The sequence below is a fragment of the Myripristis murdjan genome, chromosome 15 (genome assembly GCF_902150065.1).
Source record: "Myripristis murdjan chromosome 15, fMyrMur1.1, whole genome shotgun sequence".
In the NCBI taxonomy this organism is placed as follows: domain Eukaryota; kingdom Metazoa; phylum Chordata; class Actinopteri; order Holocentriformes; family Holocentridae; genus Myripristis; species Myripristis murdjan.
In genome coordinates, this window is record NC_043994.1 from 6,058,587 (window position 1) to 6,076,893 (window position 18,307).

Consider the following 18,307-nt stretch of genomic DNA (forward strand, 5'->3'; position numbering starts at 1 on the left):
CGCAGTTGAAACATCTTAGCGGTTTTGGTATAAATTCCCTTACCCTCTAGCACATAAGCCCAAAGTATACATCCTTTGGTATAACCTTAGCTTCAAATTCTAACAGTAGTTTCAATTTTCTCAGTTCCCCTCGTCATTCTTTTTGCATCTATGACTTTAACTCCCACCCTCAAGGTTTTCTTCAACTCTTTCATGGTAACTGTTAGTGGTATTCCGGTAATAGCTCCCTTGCATCCCTTCGTTCTCCCACTTTGACACCTTTTCCCACTTTGACTTTCCCAATATATGGCAAATAGGTGTTTCATTTGACTGCGCATATTTTGATCCCTCCCGTTCGCCGTAGAAGATACAGGAAGTCCTGTACAGTGAACGCCGCATGACCCTGTTGACTTATGCTGGACAATGTGGTCGTCCTAAATTGTTCTTTACCCAGCTTTTGTCTGTTTGGTTCACAGAGGGTGAAGCAAACCCATCGTTTTTAGTGGGCAAGGTAAGGGACAGCTCTGTCACTAAAGTTATTTTTGTTCAGCTTGTACAACGCGGCTGTTTGGTTGCTTTTGAGCAGAACGGCTAACGTTATCCTAGCTAGCTGCTGATTAGCTTGTGTGCACTTGGCTACGTTACCAAATGCCCGTCAGGTTAGCAGATGAGTGAATGAACTGTTTTACATTGACCAGACTGTCACTGCGTATTGAGGACACACAGTTTTCGGGTTGTGTCCTCAATTTGTTAATATCGTGATCGGGAAACTCGAGCAAAGCCTAAAAAAAAAAAAGCCTAGGTCTAGGTAATGTTTTAACAAATTACATTAAGGTCTTGTTTTGGCTATGTTTCTATGCCATCGCCCAAACTTGTTAAGTGCGTCCAGTGATTATTTAAATTAACTGCAGATGTATTAGAAGTGGTTCTAATACAATGGTTATTAGACTTGAATGTCTCAGCCTAGAGCCTTGTCCTGTCTCCAGGACCCAGCCCCCTGAAGGATTTAACTGTGTCTATCCAGTTAGGCTCTGTTTTACAACTGGCAGGCCAGGTGGGTACAGTTAACTGCATTCAGGTACCTGGTAGGATTTAAACAAACAAACAAACAAACAAACAAACAAATAAATAAAACTGTACAGCATATTGGGATAAGACCATATGTTTGTCTCCCGACTCGATACTAGCCTATATGCCAATGCAATATGTACTGGGATTAGTTATTCTATAGGTCACAATGGGAACAACAGGTCATTTTATCCAGTGATGTCAAGTTCTAAAAAAGTGGTCTCACTACAATGAAAAGGTTCCTATGGGGGCCAACATCATCACACATGCATCAAATGTGGCTCATTGAATCCACAAGAGTCTCAGCTTTTCAGTCAAAGCCAATTGATGCAACTTTGGAGGGATTTTCTTTACTTCACATTGATTCAATAATAAAAGTTAGGTGAATCTGTTTTTTTTCTTTTTCTTTACCACCCCTAGTTAACTGCGGTCAGTTACCCAGTTGGATTAAAAAAAAAAAAAAAAAAACATATTACACTGCACAAAGTGGTGCTGTTTTGCTGACAGCAGGTACAGTAAGTACCAATATGACTATTGGTTCACACTTATTTTAAATTTATAGCAACAGTGAATATTAAGCATTCTTCAAAAAACAGCATAATAGCCTAATACAAACTGGATGTAGAAAATGCAGTTACTTAACAAAATATTTTTTTGATCAAAATGGATCGATCACTGTCGGGCTAACCCTAAATTTGTTATTGTCCCTATTGCTGCCTTTTGGGATAATGATTGTTTTGGTCTTTGTAGTTAAACTCCTGTGGGTCTGGACTCAGATACAGGGCCTAGATCTGTATGACACACTTTTTTGGCAGTCATGAATGTTCACTGAAACCCATTACATAAGGGAATATATATTATATTCCCCTTTTTCAGATAAAATTCTCTTCGAGACTGTTTCAGTACTGAATGAACAATACCACTGGCCTTGTTGGTTTTACTCATCTCTCTGTTGTGGTGTGCCATTCCAGAGATAATTTGCTACCATGTTCCTCACTCTGGCCCTGCTGCGGAAAGGCATCCCGGGGAAGCAGTGGATTGGAAAGTACCGCCGTCCGCGACCCATCACGTGGCAGATGAAGCGCAACACGCTGAAGCATCTGGAACGCGAGGCCGAGAACGAGTATTGGATCAGTCGGCCATACATGACTGTGGACCAGGAGTTCAAACACGCCGCCGAGCGAAGAGCCCAGAACTGGCTCCAAATCAAGGAGAGCAAATTCTGCAACTTTCCCGAACACAAGTACATGGCAGATCACCTGAGTCACCTCAAAACCACCAAGAACTGGTCAAATTAATATGAACAGTGCTCAACTTGTTATATACACAGACTGAATTCTGCCATATAACTAACTTGTCTATGGACGTAGACAAGCTCTGTTTTGTTTTTTGTTTTTTTGGACACTGATGTGATTGGTCTTTGTATCTCAACTGGAAAGGTGCCCACCCTGATAATTTATAAACCAAGTCCACTGTTAACTTTATTTTCCTTTCATCACTCTGTGTCACTATATTATTAAAAATATTGATTAGTAAACTTTTTATTTGTGGCTTTGTCATTGACACTGAACCTGAGTGGTGCCATAGTATGAATGTTTTAGCAAATTTTTATCAGTGTAAGCTTTAAAATTGACACAAACACAGTATCTGCTGGTCATGAAACTGTAGAAATATCATGTAATATTTCGAGGCATATTCCAGATGAAAACAGGAAAATTACAAAATTCTTGGGAATTTTTTGAGAATATGTATGATATGGCATATCTGCAAAATGTAACCACGCAAATTCGAGACTTCTAGACTTTAATTATTTCCCCTTCTTACTGATTGGCCCAGCAGCCTCAGGTTGTTGGAGCTACACATAAATATTTCTTTCTGTAATGCAGGGGTGTCAAACTCGTGCCATGGAGGGCCAAGAGGCTGCAGGTTTTCATTCCAACCAAAAACTCCACCAGGTTATTTCACTGATCACCCTACCCCCAAACAGAGAGGCGGGACTAATCAGTGAAACCTGCAGCCTCTTGGCCCTCCATGGCACGAGTTTGACACCTGTGCTGTAATGCAAATTAAAATTATGATGGAAATGGTGGCATTTTAGTTAATTATTTATTTTTTCTTTATTATCTAAAATGTGAGGTACCCTAGTGACATACATACAGTGTAACCTGTGTAAATAACCAAGGAAAATAATTAAGAGCAAATAATGCCATCAGTAAAAAATAGTACATACCATTTAACCAAGGTAAATAACCACGGAAAAATAAAAGGCCATCAGTAAAAAAATAAATAAATAAATAAAAAGAAATATTTTGTATTATTCCCAAGTCTTCCACCGGTCTGTTCTATCACTGACCTCCCTCACCCCTGCCACCACCTACAGCATAACTGAAAGATGATTTCTAGTAATAAAAACCCAGGGAACAGACTCAGTTAAATAACGGATCAACATTGCTTTAGAACACATAATGGATTTGGAAAAAGAGAAACAGCCTATATCATAGAAATAAAAAAACAATAGGTGATGAAATAATTATTCCCAAAATAATTGAAACATTATTTTCCTTCAGTACACAAGTTTTGATGCATGCAATGTAGCCACTTATCCAGCAGGTGGAGCTCCAAGAGCGGCCATCGGTCACCTCCAGGAGACGAGCCACAGCCCCTGTCGTGCGGACCTCAGGCGTCGTATTCCTCCCCTGGATGATGAGGTGCGTAGGGGCGCCAACGCACAGCAACACAGTGTGTGTATGTGTGTATGTGTGTGTTTGCTGAGACAGACAGCCCCTTTGCAAGAAACCAAATGCATTAAAACACACACACACACACACACACACACATACACACACAACGGAGACCATGAAGACAAGCGCCCGGAGTGACAGTCAAAGGTTTGGGAGTGCGCTTCACCCGCGGAGGACTGAGTGAAGAGGCAGCATGGCGGGGGGCCGGAGGGGACTTGTGGCCCCTCAAAATACTTTTTTGGAGAATATTGTGAGACGGTCGAACGGTAAGGGTCAGGCTTGTTTTGTGCATGTGGAGCTCTGAGACGAAAGAAATAGCTTAACCTATCGCAAGAACTTTACTTACAAACTGCCCATCCAATAATGGCAGTCCACTAATTGGGTTTTAAATTGAAGCAAGCTGACTGCGATAGAATAGCCTAGTTACCTTATTTTAGCCTGCGTTGAAAAGTTTGAGTGTAGCCTACGCCTTTGTTTTGCCTGCTCGAGTTATAATATTTGGTCTGAAAACCACTGTTTCTAAAAAATAACCGATAAAGCACAATAGAAGAAATTCAAAGTATTCTCATCGTGTTAGCCCCCAGCAGAGTCGTTTGTCGCTGAGAGTCCCTACTGAACAATTAGTGATAAAAATGCCAGTTAAGTACAAAAAGGTCACTGATAATTTCACTATGGTGACCACTCACGCCATGCTGGGAGTCTCTCTAAGAATATGAAGTGATTTCCAGACAGGGGTGCTTTGGGTTTCTATAGGTGCTGCTGAGCAAAGTGTGCTGTGGTTGCTCTTGGGTGCAGCCTAAAACCCGCTCAGGTACCCCCAAAGCCAAATGAACGTCTAAATATAGCAGAGTCATTACAGAACTGCCTGAATCAGCCTGGCTGTGATTTTGATTTGGTTTGGATCTCTCTTTGCCATTCTGGGGCTATTCTTCCAAGAGTCCATGACATTAAATTACACTTTAATAATACATCTAGTACTAAAAAGAATTACAGCACCCATTATCAGTATAACCTCATATAATACCTCTAGAATACAGTGAAATCCTAAATTGGCATGCCAATAATGACACTGTAATTATTGTCCTGCAGTAGCCCATTTAGAGTCTTGTGATTTTGTAAGTTACTATTACCAGTAAATGTAATCTAACCTTCTGCATGTCCAGCCCAACGTCGCTTGTCGAGCATCAGCCCCTGAAACTTTGCATCGTCTGATCTCCAGTTGTATGGACACTAAAATGCACCAGCACAGATTTTGAGCTGTTATGGTACAACTGATGATTGGTTGTTTTGTAAATGGGCAGTTTATGGCTCTTATCCAGCCTTGTTTGATTGTGTTTGAAACTCGCTGGTCAGTGTGTATTCATACGTTCCTTACACACACCAGACCTTTCAGTTTTAACCAACAGCAAGACAGTTTGAAGTAGGGAAGGTTCAACACAGGAGTGAGGATTTTCTCTGAAGTGTCCTCAGCTCATCTTCCTATTTGTCAACTAAATCGTTGTCTTATTCTGCCACTGAGACAAATTTAAGTCAGTTTATGTACAATATGTAGTCCAGATGTAAAGATGGGAAAATAAGATTCACTAAACTGTCTGGTAAAAATCATAATTTCAAGTTCCAGATATGGACATCTCAATCACTGTAGATAATCCACATGAATATTTATTAGTTGTAAACACAATGTAAGCAAAAGGAAAGACAGGAGAGTGGTATGATGCTGGATAGTAGACTGTGAGCCAGATTCAAAAGCACAGCAGTGTGTGTTTGTGTGTGTTGCTCCCTTAGACTGCCATTCCTCCAAATATCTATGTTAAAATGTGTTATGAAGCAAGGAACAACCTGTCCAGAAAGGGAGACTTCCATTTTTTTAGAGCAGTGTTTTCTCTAGATATGCATATCTGGCTTTCTAAGATGTGTACTGTAAAACTTTAAAAACACATGCATGTGCGTTTGGTATTCCTATGACCTTGCACAGTCTAGCGTGGATTAGCTAGTTGTAATTCTCAACTAAACCTAGAAACAAAAGGGCCAAGACTGTAATCTGCGATGCCACTGAGACAGAGCTGCTTCCCTGAGGCAGTGTGGGTGGGATGAGAGGGGGTGGCGCCATAATATATTTTTTTCATTTTTGCTTATACATAAAAAAAATAAGCTTTATTCATTTTCAATAACATTGGTCGCTCATTCATTCATTGTCAGTGGAGCGGCATCATGCTACATGTGGATGACACAGTCCACCAGCACAGTGCTGTCTCACTTGCTCCTGGTTTATTTATTTAGCTAGTTTAACTTTCCAAGGCAAAACAAATAATAATACTAACAATGATTTTAATTTTGTTTGTACATAAATATTTTTAGGTCTTCAAAAGGTGCACTATACAAAACTCAACTGACAAAGAATGTGCAATGGTCATGAAATGTGGTGGTTGAGTGGCAGTGCACACAGACGACGTGTTTGCATGAAAAAATGCGAGACACAACACTTTTGTAGTTGGGACCCACCATCAACTAAAAGCGAGGAGAAAAGGACGTTGCTATGACAACAGGTGACATTGTGGCCAGCTACTTAACAGCCGTAGGTAGCCTTTAATCAATGGGAGTCCCTAGAAACTTGATATTTCACCTGATCATTTTTTATTTTTTGTGATCATTATATGAAGATATGATCTCATTTTTGCTCCTTGTACTCCAGGCTGCAGCCACAACTCAACTTCTCTGCAGATTTTCAAATGACTTTTACCTGACTGTTGCTAAATCCTCAAATTGACCTTCATAACACAATATAATACATTTAGAATCCTCCACAGGCCGCCCATACTCAGATGGGGGGTCTGATATCATTGTAGTAGCTTGCATCAACAGATACCCAGCCCAAATGGGCTTACAAGGCAGACTGTCATCATGAATTTTATATTCTGGATGCATTAATACTTAACATGCATCAAATAAACTGATCTCATATTGTTTCTGTATATTATTCCGTCTGGTTTATCTCACTTTCAAAGCTTTAGCAGGGCACCCCGGTGGCACCCAGTAGAGTGGTACCACTCATCAAGGCTGAGTCCTCACCACAGCGGCCTGGGTTCAAATCGGTGCCCAGGCCATTTGCTGCTCTAAGAAATAAAACTAACCAAAAACTAACCCATACAATTTCTCTTTTTTGTCAAATCACAATAGGTCAGGATTTTTGCTCTGGAATGTGCACACAGAGCAGGGACTAAGAGGGTCTCGGAGCGCACTCATGTGTACAGTGCCACGCCCATATGGGTGATATACCAAGTTTTAAGGGAGTTCCTATAATCAACATAGCTGTCTAGCTTGTTGCTGGAACTGAATCATATTTCCCTTCAGTGTCTTGTTTGCTACTGGATTATAGTAGTTTTTTGATCTTAAATCATGAAGCTATGGATGATCAGACACCGCTCCAACATTGATTCTTCATCAATTTTTGACCCATCCCTTCTCTCCTGTGATTGGGTGACTTGTTCTAACACTAACAGTGATGTGCACTGCATCTGCACGAAAGCTGAGTAGTGTTCAGCTTTGGACGGCGTTCAAAAACAGCCAGCTACCGGCTGCTTTCTGTCTGAAAAATGCAAAACATGAGGTGTGAAACAGGGTGAAAATAGGCATATTTACACTGGGAAATAATTAAAAAAACAACATGCTGAAAATCTGACATGTCTGTGTGCACGGCCCCTGAGTATATGTGTTTCTCATTGTTGGGCTGACTTGTTTATTTTGTCATTTGAATCTAAATGGTCCTTACTTCAGTTAGCCCTCAGCTTTGCAAAGTGCAGATTTCAAGGCACATTACAGTAGTGAAGTGATTTACTCCTTTCATTCACAGAGGCCCAGTCTACAGCTTCTCCTGTTTCTCTAGTGAAAGGCAGCCGGATATACAAGCAACCCCTGTCACTCTAGAGACTTGAGCCAGTGATTGTGTGGCAGCTTTAGCTTCAAGGGTAATCAATCTGAAGTCCATGACGTTAATAAATTGCCATACAGATTTTCATAATGGCAGAAAAAGATCATGAGCAAAAGCGTGAAATACAATGAAAACACTATCTCAGCTGCAGATGTCTACAAATTGACTGTTAGCGCTGTCAAGATCGTCACAAAGACAGTAACAGAAAAGAGCCAGTGTGGTCTGAGTCATGCTCTGAGGTCTTTGCAGGGTGTGTTTAGCTTGCATTTATTTCCACAGAGCAACACTGTGATGACTGCTGGGATCACAGCAACTTTGGAAATAGCTGTGTCACTTTACTGGCTGACACTTTCCACTGTTTTTTTTTGTTTGTTTTTTTTGTTTGTTTTTTTTGTCATTCAACGATGTTTCTCACTGTTATGTTAACCCCTTTTTTCTTTTTAAAAATTTCAGTTTGGACACTGTCACATAGACAGACAGGTACTATAAAGTATAGTTCCTAGTGCTCCGTATGTTTTCTTTCTCTCTGATATCCCTCTTCTTGTACTGTATCACCAAATGTTCTATACCAAATGCTGTTAATTTACAAAGCACTTACTGATTAGGCTTTGTTTAGATTAGTAGAATGCAGTGAATTAATCCCAAAGCTGTTAACAACCATAGGGCTAATAACGAATACTTGTTTACCCTCAGTATTAACAGGCATCTGATCATTGTAAAATAACACATTGGCATGGAACGTCTCGTGCATTCATGTCGTGTCTCATGTGCTTTGTAGTTGTCATTTCAATGTGCCTTGTTGTTGTGGTGTGGCCATAGAAATGTTGGTCGCCATGTATCACTGTGTTGTGTGTCCATATGTGGTGTGAAAATGTCATTATGTCTCTTGTGGTGTCGTGTCCTGAATTCCTTTTTCCTGCTCTCTCACCCCGAGTCTTCACATTGTTTTGCCTTTATGCTTAGCTGGATGGATTGCTTTAAGTCTTGCTGTGAAAATTGTCCTTTGAGGCTCTAAAGCGAGATTTTTCCCCCCTGTTATTATCATCAGCTAACCTGATGATAATTACACCCGCACCCCACCAGGATGACAGTAGGCTCCATAAATATTTGGACAGTGACATATTGCTTAATATTTTAAAAGACCTCTTTTCCCTTGAGCCTATTTATATGGATACATTAAGTTTGTATTACATTATGTAATCAAAATTTCTCACAACAAAATGGCTTCTAAGCCTACAATCTGTATACTTTACCAGTTTCTTGGCATCTTATTTTCTCACCTGTGTTTCTATGTAATTGGCTGAGGTAGAAAGTGAAATTGTCAAGTTGGCAGTTTTTTACTGAGCAGCTCTGTTGTCTTTATAATTGGCAAACCAACCACATTTTGTCCCATGTGATTGAGCATGTGATGTTTACTGGGTGAAATGCTAAATCCCATCATGCAGATGTGTGAACAAATAATCATTTCTAGTTTGTATAACTGTCACTGAGATTTATACAAATAATTCACTCATCACAGTATGTGTTTATTTTTAACAAATCAAAAAGTAAAAAGGGATGGTTTGTATTCACACAAAGTGACATGTCTGATTTAAGATCATTTGGCCATAAACTGAAAATATAGCTACCCATTTAGTTTAATCTGGCTAGATTGGCCTGATTATGTATAGCAAATACCACAGAGCACAATCATTTGCCTGTGGTATCTGTCATTCTTAATTCAGAGAAACAGCTGTTAAAATGAAAACTACAGGAATTAGCATTTAAGTTCAGTTAATGTGGAGGAGCAGTCGAGGTCAAGAGAAGTCAAGGAGGTTTAAAAAATCTTTAAAATATAAATGCAATTCAAGCATTATCAAGGTTTAGTAACATCGTGACAGTTTTGCAGCCTTTTGAATATGCAAACGATGATGCGTGAGAATCAATGCATCGACTGTATTCCACAACATTTAAACATGTCAGTTAGAGCTTGACTGATTCTGGCTTTTGAAGGCCAATACCGATTGATTTAGACTTATTAGTTCTGATTGAATATATTCTGTGCCCACATGCAGTGTCTTTAAATTTGACAAAAACTTTAAAGATGGCAGTGTTTCCCTCAGAATTTGATTCTTGCCAGGATGGAAAAGCCTCAGAGATAGCATTTATACCATCATGGACAGTCAGACTCTCCAGACTATGCTTTTCAGTGGGTTAGCAGCTCATAAATTCTCATAAGCTCATAAGTCTGGCACCCATCACATGAAAAAATTAACAAATGAAACAAAATAAATTTCTGTTGCAGGTGTTGTAGACAGTGGTCAGGGGGGAACGTCTGGTGATATTGGCACTGGATAACACTCCCTCGCTGGTATCTGATATTGAATAAAAGGTCAATAGTGACCCAATATTTTGGCAAACCAATGTATCCATCTAATCCTAAAGTCAACCATGGGCCCCCAGATTTATTAATCTCCTTACTGCATAACAAGATTCATGTTGAGAATCCATAAAGGAGCTGCACGTGCACTTTTCTAGGAAAAAACAACAGTTGTACACACTGAAGGCTTTTAATATTAGATGAGATATTGTTTTCCAATTCTAAAAACAACTGCATCATATCAATACTTGCACTACAAATACAAACAAACTGAATGTTCAAGGGCAGAAACTTCAGAAATGAGAATGCCTACAATTTTATGGTTAAAAAGCAAGACAGGCAGACTGCCAGTAAAAGATTTAAAATGCACTTAGCTCTAGTTTGATTCCATGAAAGACTCAGAATGTAATTTAACAACATAATTTAAAGCAGTTTATGGTGCTTACTCAGTTTACAACCATTCAAAACTTGTCAAATGATACTTTTGCTCTCACATTTGCATTGTAAACCTTGTCATCCCTTGAACAACTGGTGCGTCACTGCATAAATTTTCAATTGCATTCCCTCAAAATCCTTGCTTCTGGCTCAAGATTCAAAAACACCAAAACTATGTTGCTCAGTGTCATTTTAAATTGTTGTTGTTGATATGGTGCACTATAACCCCTCAAGTATTTGGCTTTTTCTCTCCCCTTTGGTTTTAAACAGATACCAACTTTGTCCTTGGAAATGCTCAAATAGTGGATTGGCCCATTGTCTACAGCAACGATGGGTTCTGCAAATTGTCGGGCTACCACAGAGCAGAGGTCATGCAGAAAAGCAGCACCTGCAGGTAGGCGAGAGGATATTTGTGTGCATTTGAACAAATGTAATAGAAAAAAATGTGTTAGAATAAAACATGTAAGCCAAGCTTGCCAGTGTAACTAAAATACAGAAAAACTCTTCAAAAGTAAAGGAGGTAAGATGTTTGTTTAATGAATATTCACAGATTCAAATATAATAAAATGCACTCTAAAGCTAAGCAGACTGAACACAGGACAAGTTTGTGCACTTGATTTGAGTTTTCGAACTGTCTCATGGCCTCTTTGGGGTGCTTCCTGTTTGAGGCTACCTCATTAATTTGGATGAGCTTCACCTTTGCCATCCAAGCCAAGATAATCAAAGTCTTGCAAGCCCAATGCTCCAGTCTGAGACAGGACATGCTTCTCCAGAGGTTTCAAGCTTGTGTCATAAGTGCCTGAAGTAAAACACCGGTGAAACAGACCACAGTGCTGACTTTTTCTGTTTTGGTCCCTAATAGAATAGCCCTATGATGGTGCTGTCACTGTGCTGGTTTGCCTGGATTTTTGGATTGCTAGATAGCTGAGCACTGTAATAGGCACTAGACAGTGGCTTAACAATGTGTTATCTCAGAGTAAAATGTGTTTATTCCCTCTGCCAAAGAGGTGAAACCCTCTGACCGGGGTATTTGATTGCTAGAGCTTGCCTGAAATCGTCAGGATCCCATGGGTTCAGCGAGGTTTGGACGTAATTTCTGACTTAACTGCCCAGTTTGGTTAGGGCACAGGCTGAGTGACATGTCAAATTTTAAAAATGAATGTTTTCTAATTCTTTAAAATGATTTTTTTTTTTAAGAATGGGCAGAAACATAGAGCAGCACAGTTTGCTCCAGTTGGAAATCATTTCCTCTGGTTTGTAATCCTTCAGGGTGTCAGCAGTTGTTTGCCACATTTGATAAGTTACATAACAGTCTATAATAGACTATGATGGATGTAGAATTATTTATTTTATGATAGCACTTGGTTCTCTTGACTTGGGTCTGTCACTCTGGGAATGAGACAGGATTATTAGGGGGGGAAGTGTTTATTGTGAGATTTTATTACCCAGTTGATAAATTCATTAATGCACACTCCAGTTGGGCTCATGCTAAGACAGTGCTGTTGTCTTTCAGGTTTGGGTTGGATTCAGACAGAATTTTACAGAGCAAAAGTTGGGTTGGGACAGGTTGGGTTGGGTTAGGTTAGCACAAAACTTGGTGGGAAGGTTGGTCATGGGTCACCAAAGAAGTGACTTTTCAAGCCAGTCATGTTCTGTCGGCAGGGCTTAGCACAGACAGGCCCCTTTTCTCGGCGAGGAAGAGATGCGAAGAGAGAGGAGTCGAGGCAACAGGCATTTAAAAAATGAGACATCCATGTTCATGCAAGCCTCATTTTAATGCATCAACAATTATTTATGACGTATTTCACATCTGTAGGTTTTTAGTCATTTCTTCTACCAAATTATGTTTGAAATGCTCTTAAAGAAATACAATAAATCATCCACTATCCCAACTGCACTTCTTTTATTTTATTTCCATTCCACTATGTTGTGAAGCACAACAGGGTTTTAAAAGTGCTGTGTTTAATATTATGATGATGATTATGTAGATCTGTCTGAATGTCATCACACCCCTGACCTGCTAAACTGCATTTAAGAAGTAGTCTGTCTCACCATAGAGACATATAATCTGATGAGTAAAATTAACTGAATGAAACAGGAGCTGTTTGCCTGCTTTCATTTTGTGCTCAAAACACACAGCAAAAGTGGAAACAAATTCTTAAAAACTACTATGTGGTAAAATGTAAATGTCTGAACTGTAAAATCTGTAATTTTCAACCCAAACCCTGTCATGCCCAACCCGATCACATCTATTCAGGCTCTGAGCTGATGGATAAATTAACTTGAACCTGTTGAATTTGAATGTTGAAGGTGGTGGCTTTCCCACAGTCATGGGTGATTTGTGTCAGAAATGATAGACAAGCCAAGTCATTTTATTTATATAGCACATTTAAAAACAACAGGAGTTGACCCAAAGTGCTTTGCAAACCTGGCAGAAGGGTTTACAATACAAATATACAAGATTAAAAGAGTAATAACTAAAAAGACAAGACTAAAAGAAAAACAAGCACAAAAAACACAAGGTAAACAATTAGGTAAACCCCAAAAAAAAAATCAAAGAAAGAAACTAAACCCAGAGGCTGGTGAAACAAGTGTCAAGTTGCCAGCCTGTGTTTTTATTCATTAAACAGCTGCTTAGTTCTAGTTAGTCTGGTTCTGGTCAGGTAGCCTGTGGCTTTAATATCTAGCCTTGTTAAAACGTCTAAAAAAACATAACACCTTGATCTTTGCAAAAAAAAAAAAAAATAATAATAATAAAATAAAAAAAATAAATAAATAAAAAACTGTCAAATGTCACCCCTACGTCATTCAGTCAGAAAAAAAAGTAGTAAATGGAAAGACTTCCGCAAGGATACACCTGTGTATTCTTGCTCAGAGCTCCTCCAGGGAGCCTCCTCTCTCCTGCGCCTCTCTCCTTCAGGTGCATTTTGGGAATTAGACATCTTTAAAGAGTGCATGCTGAGATCCATTTCCAGATCACAGGCAGGAGAACGGAAGAGAGAGACAGATAGGCACAAATCAGAGAAATGACAAAAACCCAGGGCTGTAGTTTGAAAATTCATTTGTGTAACATCACCACACCATTGCATAAAAGGGGGCGTGGCTTAGCACAAATAGGGCCATAACTTCCAGCTGTGCACTTGGCAGGCATCGGTGCTCTACTGAGTGTCTTCTTGGTGTGTAGTTGTGCCACTGTTGCATGCTGTGTCTCCTTAATCATTATCAGACATGTGAACTATCAGTTTCATGAAGGGATGCTGAGAGTGACAGCTGTTAGAGCCACAAAGAGCCACGATGCTCTTGATATACTGATCGTCATGATGAACCTCAATACAATGAAGAGCTTTGGGTAGGGACATAAATCTGTAATGCCATCAAGCTGAAATGGCTGGAGCTGCTCCATAGTCATTCAAGGAAAGAGTGATCATGTGCACCCACAGTGTCCCTGTTTGTGTTCTGATAGGAATAAAATGAAGCAGTTCTTTAAAAAGTGTAGCGTTGCTATTTAAGTACATCAGTTTTGGACTTCTGCCTTGTTCATTATGCCTGTAATAACCATAAAGTCACTAAATCACAGGGATCACATGGAAACACTTGGTATTGCCAGATTTTAAAACCGTGGGAGATTTCCTCTGTTGTGAAAGATGTCGTCTGCCACAGCCAGCATTGCGGCTATTACTGATTTAGCCCTTCAGGTCCCTAAACATATGCCTTAGAAACCCTGCCAATTCAAATACAGAATGGAGAATGTGACAATTTAGTTGAGACTTATTTTTAGGCTTGCAGTGGATGCATTGGAGTCTTGTGCTTGTAAGCGGGAGGAAATGGCAAAAAACTGCTCTAAAAATCTTCTGATGGAATATTTCATCTGCCGCAGGTTTTTAATACATTCACTGATTCCAGTGGATTTGAACCAATACAAAACCAAACCAACATAATCATACCCCAGAAATTTGGTACAGCTGTGATTCTTTCAAAAACCTGAAACCATTGGCCAAATTCTCCAACACTGCTATTATGTATTGTGGGTCCTATTTCCTCATCATTAAACAATACAGTCTTTTTATCTTTTCATTTTGAATGCTTTTTTTCACATTGCTTACACATAATTTGAAACATACTGTAGCCATAACACATATCTTAACGGGTGTGGTGGTCCAAACAGAAAACATATGGAGCATCATATGGGGAGTGTTTTAGTCTGTACTAATATGTCGACATTTTGTTCTAACATCTGTGATATTTTGATGGAAGATGGACGTCACCATCTTACTGAAAGAAATTCTTGGAGAGTAATAAACCGTGAATGCATTGTGGTATTCAACCAGAAAGATTTGTGTGTTTTTGTGTGTTGCTCTGTTTCTCTCCAAGCATGTGTTCATACATAATGACAAACCTGTGGGACTGTATTTTTTCAGCATTTTAACATGGTAAGTCAGCTGAAAAAAGGAAAAATAAATAAAAATAAAAAAATGTCTTTGAAGAAAGTCAGTGAGGAAGCGTCAGTCCTCCTGGCTCTGAGGACACTCATCAGTGATATTACATCAAGCAATGCTCTGAAGACTCTGCAGCGTCAGAATGCGGTCTCATTAAATTTAGCTTTCCTTTTGTATTTCATCACTAACTCCAGAGCTATATTTAGATCATGCTCGAGCAGGCTGCTACTGAGGGTGGCAGTAACAAGCAAAGTGAGATAAATGTCTCAGCTTGGCTGAATGTGCTCATGGTTGCTTGACCCCTCTTCAGGTTTCATTTGTTTTTGCAATGTACTTTGTGTGTAGCTTATTAGACACTGAGACACATTAATCTTTTTATGCCTTCATGATGCATTTCAATGTGCACCAATCCACTCCTGCTCTTTGTTATTCCCTGCACCCTAATTATACAGCATGCCTTTGAACATGGAGGAAAAAATCTCTATGTGACACATTACTAGACAATATAACTGGTAATTGTTATAAATGTCTTAACATTTTGTAGTGGAGGAAATTAGCATGTTATTTCAAGTCACTGCCATTGTGTCTGAGGAGTGTAGGATGCAAAGAGGGAAGTATGAGGCATAATCTGGAAGTTTAAGATGGCGACATAAAATAATTTCTTAAAAAATACTGAAACCAAAACAAAATACTATTTCTTCACCCAGGGAAAACATGGCAGAAGAATGTCCCCAACACACTGACATATTGCTTTGCTCAGCTGTGTTGCTGTAGTGCAAGAACGTTAGTGTTTTTCCATTATGCCAATGTCTATTAAAAATTCAAAATGTTGTTTCCCTTTGTGTTTTCCAGCTTTATGTATGGGGAGCTCACAGACAAGGACACGACTGAAAAAGTGCGACTAACGTTTGAGAACTACGAGATGAATTCATTTGAAATACTAATGTACAAGAAGAACAGTAAGTAGCGTTTGCCATATGTGAAGAAAAATAATAAAAAATGTGAGTTTCCAATTGCTTGTCATGCAAATATATTCACAGCCTTTGTAATGTACAGCAGAGTTCAAAGCCAGCTCTGAGCATTTCTGCTTCTGTAGAAATGTGTTAATTGGTTGAGAGCCAGACCAGAAAAATCTTTCCTAGAATAAAAATGTGGTGCAGTGTTTGTCTCGGCTTGCAGGTGTAACCGTCCTTTACTTGCAGGTATTACAGGACAACATGGACAGTTCTGAAAGTCCAGTGCTCTTCCACATTTCACTTCCACAATACAAAATTAATTACTGCTCTATTTATTCAGTACCATCTCATTCAACGCTGTTCCTCAGTATGTTTTTCTTCATCTTTTTCTTTTCTTTCTTTTTTTTTCCAGGGACGCCTGTTTGGTTCTTTGTCAAAATTGCTCCCATTCGCAACGAACAAGAGAAAGTGGTCCTGTTTCTCTGCACGTTCAGTGACATCACGGCCTTTAAACAGCCCATCGAAGATGATTCTTCCAAAGGTTAGAGTCAGCAATTGAAACTGCAGTAGCATTTATTTAAGATCACATCTTCTCTCAGAAAGATACTGTGGCTTCCAGCTAAACACAATAAAAATCCCACGGTGGTCTGAATGGGAGGAAAACGCATTTTACATTGTATGTAAAATGGAAAGCTAAGGAAAGCTATTGTATTTTATGATATTTAGCTTGACATCCTCTTTCAGTTTGAAATTAATATGTACAATAAAATTCGCACACTGAGCTAGAATGAAGTCTATTTTATTGTTCCTGTGTTGGTGATCTGTGTTCAGCAATATCTTTAATTGTTTTGCTGATCACGCTTATAATTTGCAGCATAAACTGATACTAAAACACTTCATGGAACAGTTATGAAATGAGAATGAATGAATGAATGAATGAATGAAGTTTATTTCGGCCAAAAATAGCAACAGGAATACAGAGTCCATACTAGCACATTAAGTGAGATTAGAATAATGAATATCAAATAAAGTAAATATACATGCTTAATAAATACCAAATGAAAGTCCGAAACAGGAATATGCGGAAAGAGTAGAGGCATCTTCTGTTTGGCCATGGGCATTTGATTTACCTAAAATGCCAGTTCAAACCAAACTTTCAGCAATTATCATTTGACCATGTGTGTGGTGCATCTGCCCCATCAAGCACTCAGTCAGTTCCTGTGCCAAGGGCCTTCAGCGTAGGCTGAGTCTGGGTCCGTGGAGTTGGACTTATGGCTGGGTGATATGGCCTATAAATAATATCACAATATTTGTAGGCTGTATCACGATACACAATATGTACCTCAATATTCTGAAATATTATCCAAAGCACCTCATAAATGCTTGATTTAACCTGTTGATTCATACAACCACATCAGTATAATGAACATAGTAGGACCGGACGATATGGACAAAATCAAATGCCATGATATTTTATTAGAATACCTCAGTATTGATATTATGATGATCTTGTGGGGATGACTATTAGTGCTTTCACAAAATATTTACACAACCAGATTTTTGTTCATATATCCCTTTACTGTAATGCAGCCTTTATAACCAGGAAAAGACAACACTTACTGCCATATCACAATATGACAATATTCAAAATTTCAGATGATATCTTGTCTCAAATCACAATAACAATATAATATGGATATATTGTCCAGCCCTGTCGGGGTCATTTTCAGTTTTAACTTTACCCACATCAACACATACTCAAGGGAAATAATGTAGATTTATCACACATAAACCTCAGGCTTTTGCAGCCCCTCTTGCACTGCATCCCCAGTTGGTAATCCAGGCATAACTAGAAATAGTACAAAGCAGTGCCTAATTTATAGTGAGGTGTTGCCTTGTTATAATCTATTTTGCAGTTGTGGCAAAACACTGAACAAATGTATAGCAAAACAGATTGTACATTTTTAGAACCTTGGCCTGTGTCCATAAGCTAGACAGAATAGTCTTGCCAAATGTACCAGCAAATATCTTTGTGTCTAAAATCATCATGACATAGGTTGAAATTATGTGTTTGTCCTCAGGCTGGGGAAAGTTTGCTCGTCTGACTCGTGCCCTAACTAGCAGTAGGGGAGTGTTACAGCAGCTGCAGCCCACAGTGCACAAAGGAGAGAATGTCCACAAGCACTCCCGCTTAGCTGAGGTATGGGGGATGTGTGATTTTATTCTATATTTTATTTAGCGGGAATTAGCATAGCTTCAAAGAAGGTCTGGTTTGATATTCTGTCCTATAAGTGATTATATTAATAACTTGGGAAAATGGCACATTAGTCACTGATTCTGTAGTCACTTTGCTTTGAGGAGCTTTTCCACAGAAATTTAAGACACTATATGCATGTAAGTTATAT

The 18,307-nt window shown here is 39.1% G+C and overlaps 2 protein-coding genes across 2 annotated transcripts in view; both read left to right on the forward strand.

Moving 5' to 3' along the window:
- Positions 1 to 338: 338 nt before the first annotated feature.
- Positions 339 to 2,589, forward strand: mrpl57 (mitochondrial ribosomal protein L57). The gene is made up of 2 exons (XM_030069864.1): positions 339 to 490; positions 2,019 to 2,589. The coding sequence occupies exon 2, from the start codon at positions 2,034 to 2,036 to the stop codon at positions 2,343 to 2,345; it is 312 nt and encodes a 103-aa protein (XP_029925724.1). The 5' UTR covers positions 339 to 490; positions 2,019 to 2,033; the 3' UTR covers positions 2,346 to 2,589.
- Positions 2,590 to 3,981: 1,392 nt separating this feature from the next.
- The window catches only part of kcnh1a (potassium voltage-gated channel, subfamily H (eag-related), member 1a), a 42,243-nt gene continuing 27,917 nt past the window's right edge, over positions 3,982 to 18,307 (forward strand). The window contains exons 1-5 of the mRNA XM_030070542.1: positions 3,982 to 4,054; positions 10,781 to 10,904; positions 15,799 to 15,905; positions 16,315 to 16,443; positions 17,984 to 18,102. Of these exons, the coding sequence (XP_029926402.1) occupies positions 3,982 to 4,054; positions 10,781 to 10,904; positions 15,799 to 15,905; positions 16,315 to 16,443; positions 17,984 to 18,102 (552 nt within the window). The remainder of the gene's footprint in view (positions 4,055 to 10,780; positions 10,905 to 15,798; positions 15,906 to 16,314; positions 16,444 to 17,983; positions 18,103 to 18,307) is intronic.

What these genes read in the sequence shown, in the direction of transcription:
- mrpl57 (XM_030069864.1), top strand. Translation starts at nt 2,034, where the DNA reads ATGTTCCTCACTCTGGCCCTGCTGCGGAAAGGCATCCCGGGGAAGCAG.